The 9,258-nt window shown below is 45.7% G+C and overlaps 1 protein-coding gene across 1 annotated transcript in view; it reads left to right on the forward strand.

The window, feature by feature from the left end:
• The window catches only part of PLOD1 (procollagen-lysine, 2-oxoglutarate 5-dioxygenase 1), a gene marked incomplete at its 5' end in the record, with an annotated part of 11,617 nt that extends 2,807 nt beyond the window's left edge, over positions 1-8,810 (forward strand). Inside the window, 14 exons of the mRNA XM_009072520.1 lie at positions 293-356; positions 1,442-1,539; positions 1,862-1,963; positions 2,075-2,206; positions 2,758-2,879; positions 3,544-3,648; positions 4,084-4,209; positions 4,977-5,118; positions 5,607-5,720; positions 5,988-6,053; positions 6,379-6,483; positions 6,878-7,024; positions 7,297-7,422; positions 8,421-8,810. Of these exons, the coding sequence (XP_009070768.1) occupies positions 293-356; positions 1,442-1,539; positions 1,862-1,963; positions 2,075-2,206; positions 2,758-2,879; positions 3,544-3,648; positions 4,084-4,209; positions 4,977-5,118; positions 5,607-5,720; positions 5,988-6,053; positions 6,379-6,483; positions 6,878-7,024; positions 7,297-7,422; positions 8,421-8,576 (1,605 nt within the window). The remainder of the gene's footprint in view (positions 1-292; positions 357-1,441; positions 1,540-1,861; positions 1,964-2,074; positions 2,207-2,757; positions 2,880-3,543; positions 3,649-4,083; positions 4,210-4,976; positions 5,119-5,606; positions 5,721-5,987; positions 6,054-6,378; positions 6,484-6,877; positions 7,025-7,296; positions 7,423-8,420) is intronic.
• Between the last annotated feature and the right edge of the window lie 448 nt (positions 8,811-9,258).

Here is a 9,258-nt window from a genome sequence, read left to right on the forward strand (position 1 = left end):
TTCAAGTGTACCTCATTCATATCCTGCAGATTTATTAACACACCCACAGCAGCTTTAAAATGTTTGAGTTTTTTTGCATGATTGTGCCTAATACATTTAAATTGTTTTTGCAAATGGTGAATTGTCTCAGACTCAAGTGAAAATGATGATTAACTGGGAGTGTTTTAGGCTTCTGAGCTTGGAAATGATTATAGGAATGGGATAGTTCTTCACACAGCATAGAGTCTGTTGCATGTAAAAATGGGTTCTCCTCTGTGTTCTAATTAAGATTGTTTATCTCACTCTTTTACAGGAAAGTATCAACATCAGTCTAGACCAAAGAAGTCGGATCTTCCAAAACCTACACGGAGCATTAGGTGAGATGCAAGAAGGAACCTCATTTCTTCTTGGAATGCAACTGCATGTTGACACCAGAAATAAACTTGTGGCTGAGGGGATTATATTTCAGAAATGCCTGTCCATGTAGAATAAGCTCCAGTGAAAGTCTCTGCCAGAGTTCTGGGATTTGTTTCCAATTCCACGGAGACCGACTAGTTCCCACTGCAATTCCCTCTCCACTTTGGGAAATGCAGCTCAGGTTTTTCATCTCACACCTCCTTGCCACTTTGATCTCCAGGCATGTCAGATTGCATTAGCCTTGGAGCTGGGAGGGACTTCCAGTGCAAGTAATAACACACAGCCCTGCCTAGGGCTTGCCTGTCTTTCTGCTTGAGACCCGTTCTGGAATGCCATGGGAGGTGAGAGGCAGCCAGATATGGCCTGGGAGCACTCACTGACCACACCAGGCTCCTGACCTGACCTGCTGATTGGTTTTGTTAGTCCTGGCAAAAGGGATTCATTCTCCTGGCAATACTGCCTAGTGTTTTCAGCTCGTAGTATTGCCTCTCTCCATCTTTATTCCAGTCAGGTAAAAAATGGTAATGACAGAGTAGTTTCTGGCTCCTGTGCTCATTATAACGACAGACTGAAGATTGGGTCTCTGCTAGTCTTTTCCAAAGGATTTTGTGTGGCTGTGTTGAGGAAACATCTCAGATGATCCCTGCCAGGAGGGTGGACTTTTGTCAGGGGTGAAAAAGAGACACTGCAGGTGCATGGAATGCTTGGGTGAGAAGTCCCATCAGTAGCTGTTCCTCACTGCACAGTTTGTCAATGCCAGTTTTGAAAGATTCTTACAGTGTGGTTTCTGCCAATTCCCACTAGAAGACTTCTTTGTCAGTCCAGCAAGCTGCAGTCTTTGTCCACCTTGCCAGCCACCCTCCTGTTATCTCACAGGATCACTGAATTTTTTTCTACTTTCTAGACATGGTCTGTAACCCTTAAACTGCTTGTGCACAGTTCTCTCTGTCCATGCTCTCATCTCTCAGCAGTTTCTCAGTAGAATGAGGCATTGTGCTGCTAATTATCACTAAATGCCTTAACATGATGGCAATGTCATTTCCAGATGAGATAGTTGTGAAGTTTGAAAACTCCAGAGTGAGAGCAAGAAACCTGTTATATGACACTCTGCCTGTGGTGATTCATGGGAATGGACCCACCAAGGTGAGTGGATGTCCTGAGAGAAAGATTTGGTCTGTGTTTGTGGCAAAGTGACCCTTTAGGCTTGATGGATCACGTTGCTGTCTACCCATATATTGTCTTTCCCTGTGTGCATTTATGTTTGAGAAACAATAAGTGGTCCAGGTCCAGAGCAGCAAGGTGGGTCTGGTTCAAAGACCCACACGTAATTGGACCCTCAGGCTGTGGTGCTTTTCAGGTTCTTTTGTTCAAGAAGGTAAATGAAGTTGAAAGATGATCTTTTAGTTTGGAGACAAAGAAACTCCCCTGTCCTGTAATGCCTAACATGGCAAATTGCCTTTTGCAGCTGCAGCTGAACTACCTGGGAAACTACATTCCTCAAATATGGACCTTTGAGACTGGCTGCACTGTGTGTGATGAAGGTCTGAGAAGCCTCACGGGGTTTAAGGTAAGGCTGATGTGTCTATTCAAAGCTCTTGTGACAAGTCTTACAGTGGGATCTTGTGTGTCTGATGTGGAATACAAGTCACTTCTTCTCTCCCCTTCTCACTCAATGTAGGATGAGGCACTGCCAAGGATTCTGATTGGCATTTTCATCGAGCAGCCCACCCCCTTCCTCTCCCAGTTCTTCCTGAGGCTTTGGAACCTTCACTATCCAAAGCAGCGAATCCAACTCTTCATTCACAACCATGTAAGTGAAGTTGGCCTGTGACGTGGGGGAAATGTACACCTCCCCCTGTACTCTAGGCACCTTTGCAACCCTGGGCTAGACTTCTTGACTCTAATCCCAGTATTTATCTGCAGTGGCACTCAAAGATAGCTCAATCAGCTGAGACAGGCTGAGAAAGTTGGGGCTGTTCAGCCTGGAGAAGAGAAGGTTGTGCTGGGATCTCCTAGCAGCCTTTCAGGATCTGAGGGGCTACAGGGAAGCTGGAGAGGAGCTCTGTGTTAGCAACTGCATTGGCAGGACAAAGAGGAATGGGGAGAAATTGAAAGAGAAATTTAGATTAGATTTTAGGAAGAGGTTTTCCCTGTGAGGGTGGTGAGACACTGTCCCAGGTTGCCCAGGGAGGCTGTGGCTGCCCCAACCCTGGCAGCGTTCATTCCAGGTTGGCTAAAGCCTTGAGCAACCTGCTCTGGTGGGAGGTGTCCCTGCCCAGGGCAGGGGGTTGGGGCTGGATGTTCAAGACCACAAGGCTGAGATGAGCCCATCTTACCTGTTTTTCCTTATTTTTGGCACAGGAGGAACATCACCTGATGGAGGTGGACTCTTTTGTAGAAAAGCATGGCAAGGACTATCTTGCTGTCAAAGTGATTGGACCAGATGATGAGGTGGAGAATGCTGAGGCACGAAACTTGGGCATGTAAGTGGTGAGGCCATGCATCAGAGTCAGCCTGGGACCAAACTAAGCCAATCTGTTTTTTCTCATGGTCATCCCTGACAAGTGGATGCTTCTCTTTTTCCAGTCACCCTTCCCTGTCAGTTTTCCTAGAGTTAACTCCTCATGCCTGTTACGTATTGAGAAAAATATCAGCTTCAATAGCATTTCTTCAGTTTCAAAAATTAAGTTCTCACTGGTCCTTTGCCCTGGGAGAAGGATAACCCTGTAATTCCCACCCTCATCTACATCCCCAGCTATATATCACAAAGAAAACACACCTAGATCTCTCAAGATGAGGAGCTCTTAGTAATAAAACTAAGAGCTAGTGGGAGAGTATCTTTCTGTCTGTGATCAGGAGGTGTTTGAGCTTGGGTATGGATTTGGGCCAACCGTAAGTGGGAACCTCTTCAGTTTGAGCTGAGGAAACAGTTTGCTAAATGTGATTTTGGCTGTGTCTCAGTGTCAGTTCAATACTGAATCTGATGTCCTTGTGCTGTGCTGGTCCTCTGGGTTGTTACATCAAACTGAACTTTTCTGAGCACCCAGAAGACTTTTAGACCAGTGAAGGAATTCCTGGTGCTCTGTTTCTTGTCTTGCTCTGTTTTAGGAGCATTTTGGTGTGACTTTTCTCATTCTCTGCCTGTAGGGATTTGTGCAGGAAGGATCCTGACTGTGACTATTACTTCAGCCTGGATGCTGAGATAGTTCTGAAGAACACAGAGACCCTGAGGATCCTGATTGAACAGAACAAGTGAGTTCCTTGGTTTGAGGAATTCTCACTGGTCATCTCACATGAGGAATACAGTGAGCTCTTTTATCCCTGAGATGTGAAGGTGTCAGGAGAGCTGTCTCAGAGATGGAATGTTATGTGAGGTCTTTCCTCAACTGTAGCTGTAATCCCTGGATTTTTAGGCAAGGGATGTAAATCATCTTTAATTTTATCTTTATATAGTCACTAGAATGAATCAGATTCTGATTCTGCACCCTGTTCAGGGTGCAGCTAGAGAGGAGATTGGGACCACATTTGCCCTTTTTTTAATGTGGAATTTCAATCCAACGAAGTTAATGAAACAGCAACTCTGTGAGGGAGAAATAACTCCTACAGTTGTGTAGTTTGGATATATTTTTCCTTTTCTTCCTGTGGTAACATCCTGTCCTGCAATTCCCTTTTGTTTTGTGCTGCCAGGCAGGTGATTGCCCCTCTGGTGAGTCGTCATGAGAAGCTGTGGTCCAATTTCTGGGGAGCTCTGAGCCCTGATGGGTACTATGCCCGCTCAGAAGACTATGTGGAGATTGTTCAGAGGCGCAGGGTGTGAGTATGCACAGGGAGCTCTTCACTGGTATAACCCCTCAAATGCAAAGCTTGCTGCACTACACTGTCATCAAACAAAATGTCAAAGAGAGCACAACTGTCTTTGTGTAGAGAAAAGGAAAAGAAGCTGCTCTGTGTTGTCCCCTTGAGCAGAGAGAATGTGATCACAGTTAGGGTTTGATAGTGCTGACTCTGCTGCAGTCGTTTCATTTTACTCATGTCATGTTTTCCCACCTCTGCATTATAGCTGCTGTGATCTTTAAAGTCCTGTGAACTGCTATTTAATCTCTTTCAGATACTCTATAAAATACCAGGGGATCCTTGAATGGAAGATTCACAAAGTAGAATTGTTGATTTATTCATATTCTTTTGGGACCCACTTTTGTTTTAGATCATTATATGTGCCATAAATGCTGGAAATCAGCTTATGCACTTTTAGCTGGTTCATTTATTATTTTTTTCTAAATCACTGGAAAAAATATGTTGATCTCTCTGGGAAGAGATTCAAGCCATTAATTATGTCCCTAGCAAAAACACACAGGAGCAATTAATTGCCTTCACAGTGGACTAGCATTTGTGCAGCTTAAAAGCTCTGGCAACAGAAGTGATTTTTTTCTGGAATGTTGGTATGGTTTCTCCCTACTGTTCTGAGTTGGCTCATTTAGGCAAGCCTGACTGATGCTGCAGTGCTGCCTGCCATGCAGTAGGTCCAGCAGTTTCTGTCTCAGTGGTATTTCAAGCCATGCTGTCCTACCCCTGTGTTTCAGAGGGCTCTGGAATGTTCCCTACATCAGCAGCGTTTACATGGTTAAAGCCAAGGCTCTGCGCTCCGAGCTTGACCAGGGAGATCTTTTCCACAGTGGCAAACTGGATGCTGACATGGCTTTCTGCCACAACGTTAGGAATCAGGTCAGTGGAGGAGAGAGGCTGGCAGGGGAGAGCTGCATGCCAGGGTGGAGGTTACAAGATAAACTGTTTTCAAGGCATTCAGCTCTGCCAGGGCAGGGGACAGGATGAGCTGGCACTGTGCAGTAGTGTGCAGACTTTGGAACAGTGTGGGATTTCTGTCCTGCTGTGAGACCACATGGAGACAGGGACCACTAAATGTGGATAACATTTTTATTCTTGGGCCTGTTCAGGGCTGTTCTAAATGGGATTGATAGGGTAAGAAGGAAGAACCTAATCTCACAGCAGCTGCTCTGCTTCCAGCCCTGGCTGACAGGCGACAGAATTGCTGTCTGTGGCTGAAACCTTTCGGAGTTCCTCATAACTAGGGTGGAAATTAAACCCACAGGAGAAAGAATGAGTAAATGAACAGCTTGGAGAACTGTCAATGCTGATATTTGATGGTGGCTCATAGAAATGCAAGGCCTTGACTGTTTCCCTCTGTCCTGCAGGGAGTCTTTATGTACCTGACAAACAGGCATCAGTTTGGACACATCCTGTCCCTGGAGAACTACCAGACAACTCACCTCCACAATGACCTCTGGCAAATATTCAGCAATCCTGAGGTGAGATAACCTGCATGCTCAGCAGGCTTAGCCATGTGACATGGAAAGATCTGATGATTAGATTCACCAGCGTGGAAGGTCCAGGCTTTGTAATACCAGTGTCTCTCAGGTGGGATGAGGAGTGTAGCCAGAATTTAAAGAGAGGTTGTTTGTGGGATTCATGTCCTCTGGATCTTCAAAGCCTGTGAATACTGCATGAGTGGCCTCCCATTCCCTCTTTGAGCAGGCCCCACAGAAACGACTGGTTTGCTTATCTTTTAACTGCAGGACTGGAGAGAAAAGTACATCCATGAAAACTACACAGCAGCTCTGAAAGGGAAATTGGTAGAAATGGTAAGAAAACATTGCTCTTATCCTTCAGAATGGGAGATCTGCACCAGGACAAAGCTTGTATCATCCCTGTTATCATTCTCAGGAATAAGCAATTCAGCACAGAAAATGTGACATTGAAAGTAATTTTAGAGCCAAATCCTTCTCCTAGAAGGACATTTCCAGTTCTCTTAAGTGGGGCACAAAAATCAGGAGACAAATTTCTGTCCTTAGTATTTTAGTTTCTTTCCACTTAAGCTGACTCAATCTACATTCAGTTTAGCCTTACTTCTTTTGCCTCAAGCACCTGCCCTTGCTTCTGCTGTTCTCACCTCTCTGCTTTCTGCAGCCCTGCCCAGATGTTTACTGGTTCCCCATCTTTACTGACACTGCCTGTGATGAGCTGGTGGAAGAAATGGAACATTATGGCCAGTGGTCCACAGGTGACAACACAGTAAGTAGAGGCAGGAGCTCTTTGAGTTCTGGGTCACAGCATTATCTGTGCATTTTTGGTGGCAGCAGAGCCTCAGATGGGAAGGCAGTAGATCCCACGGTCAAACCAGGAAACTGGGGAAAATACTCTGGGGTTTTTTTCCCAATTAACTCTGTGATTTTGTCCCCATTTTAAATGTGAATTAATTTTTCTGAGTCCTCTTTACTGTCCTCTAAGGCTATAGTCAGTGTACAGCTTTTCTAATGGTAATATTTCCCTTAGGTTTTAATTAGTGTTTGAAATGAGTTTTCCATCCTGCAAATTATTATAAATAAGCATAATATTTATTTGTGGTTAGCAGAAACAAAACTTCCAGGTTCCCATCCTTATGGATATTCCTGTCATTCTATTTCAGGACAGCAGAATCCAAGGAGGATATGAGAATGTCCCAACTATTGACATCCACATGAACCAAATTGGCTTTGAAAGAGAATGGTATAAGTTTCTTCTGGACTATATTGCACCCATCACAGAGAAACTGTACCCAGGGTACTACACCAAGGTATGTACATAAAGACTCATGGTCAGCTCAGCACCTCCTCCAATTGTAGCTTTGTGGACAGACTGCTGGAATCCTTTAGCAATACACAGACTATTTCCCAGTGTGAACAAACTAATCCTGGAGTGTGACACAGGGAAATATGACATTCTCCTGCCTGGCTGTTGCCTTTCCCCCTGAGCAGTGGGATGCAATTTCAGTGTTACACTCTGCTCTGCAGCTCAGTAGCCACAGACTACAGCCCTGTAACAGAGTGCACTTTGTTCTCTCCCCAGACTCAGTTTGAATTGGCCTTTGTGGTTCGCTACAAACCTGATGAACAGCCCTCCCTGATGCCCCACCACGATGCTTCCACCTTCACCATTAACATTGCTTTGAACAGAGTGGGGATAGACTATGAGGTGAGTGTGTGCCAGTCAGGAGTGCAGCACAGAGCCCTCTCCTTATCCACACCTGGATTCTTCACACTAAGGATTGCCATTAGTGACAGCCTGTGCTGGCTTGGGCTGAGGTAGAGCTAACTTTGTTCATCAGTGGTTAGTACAGAGCTGTGTTTTGGATTTGTGCTGAACACAGGGTTGATCATATGGAGATGTTTTTGTTGTTGCTGAGCAGAGCTTTCACATAGCCAAGGCCTTTGCTGCTTCTCATACTGCCACACTGGCAAGGAAATTAGGGGTGCATGGGAGACTGGGAGGAGACACAGCTGGGACAGGTGACCCAAATGGATATTCTATAGCATATGACATCTTTCTCAGTGTATAAAGTGGGAGGAAGAAGGAGGAAGGGAAGGATGTTTAGAGTGTTTGTCTTCCCAAGTAACCATTCTGTGTGATGGGGCCCTGCTCTCCTGGAAGTGCCCAACACCTCCTACCTGTGGGAAGCAGTGAATTAATTCCTTGTTTTGCTTGTGTGTGGCTTTTGCTTTCCCTATTAACCTCTATATCTCAACCCATGAGTTTTCTAGCTTTCACCCTTCCCATTCTCCCCCTGATCCCACTGGTGGGCAGTGAGCGAGTGGCTGCGTGGTGTTTGCTGCCTGGGGTTAAACCACGACACTGGGCTAGGGTAGGAAGGAGATTTATCAGTGCATCACAACACAGGAGATTCCCCAAGCACCTTCTCAGAAAGGCTGCCAGGATAAGGCCTTTCCCTGAGGTGCTTTTCCTAAGCTGATGAGTCTCTCATGTTTGATCCCACTGGTGGGCAGTGAGCGAGTGGCTGCGTGGTGTTTGCTGCCTGGGGTTAAACCACGACACTGGGCTAGGGTAGGAAGGAGATTTATCAGTGCATCACAACACAGGAGATTCCCCAAGCACCTTCTCAGAAAGGCTGCCAGGATAAGGCCTTTCCCTGAGGTGCTTTTCCTAAGCTGATGAGTCTCTCATGTTCCCCTCAGGGTGGAGGCTGCAGGTTCCTGCGCTACAACTGCTCCATTCGAGCTCCAAGGAAAGGGTGGACCCTGATGCATCCAGGACGTCTGACCCACTACCACGAAGGTCTTCCAACCACCAAAGGAACCCGTTACATTGCAGTGTCCTTTCTTGACCCCTAGAGCCATTGCTTCCCAGGAAGGACCTTTCCCTGACCCTGCTCACTGCTGGAAACAGGGAATGCTGCTGAGAGTTTCTAAGGCATTGTTCAAAGCTATTTGGATATTGGTTTTTAATGATGTTTTAAGACTCCACTACTGGAAGATCATCCTCTGCAGGTGATATCTAGGAATCTTGCTGTAGAATTCCAAAGGAAATTTTGTGCCTTCGTTTTTGATTCTGCTCCTCATCAGCTGTTTCTTGGAAGTGCCATTTACTTGAACCTTCTTCCCTGATTGGTTGGCTTTAAAAAATGCTTTCTTGGACTGGAAATCCAGCTTTGTTGGAGGCAAGTCACCAGCTGGAAGCCTGTTTTCATCCACAGAATATACGGGACTGGATGCCAGGCAATAATTCCTGGACACTATGCCAAATACAAACCAGTCAGGGAGATGACTCCAGGAGCCACAGCAGTTAAATGTCATAGCAGATGAAGTTCAGCAGTAAGAGCCTGAAGATCATCTAATTCCTTACCTCTTTGCAGTCCTTGCAAGCATATCACAAAGTTCACAGCAGCAGCAGTGGCAATGTAGGTGCTTCTGGTTAGCTTAGGAAGGTTCTCTGATGGTGCTTTACCTCTAGGATTGGACTGAAGAGAGAAAACACAGCCTCCCTACCTTCTGTTTCTGCAGCAAGAGCAGCTTA

Source organism: Acanthisitta chloris, unplaced genomic scaffold, assembly GCF_000695815.1.
Source record: "Acanthisitta chloris isolate BGI_N310 unplaced genomic scaffold, ASM69581v1 scaffold16630, whole genome shotgun sequence".
Taxonomy (NCBI): domain Eukaryota; kingdom Metazoa; phylum Chordata; class Aves; order Passeriformes; family Acanthisittidae; genus Acanthisitta; species Acanthisitta chloris.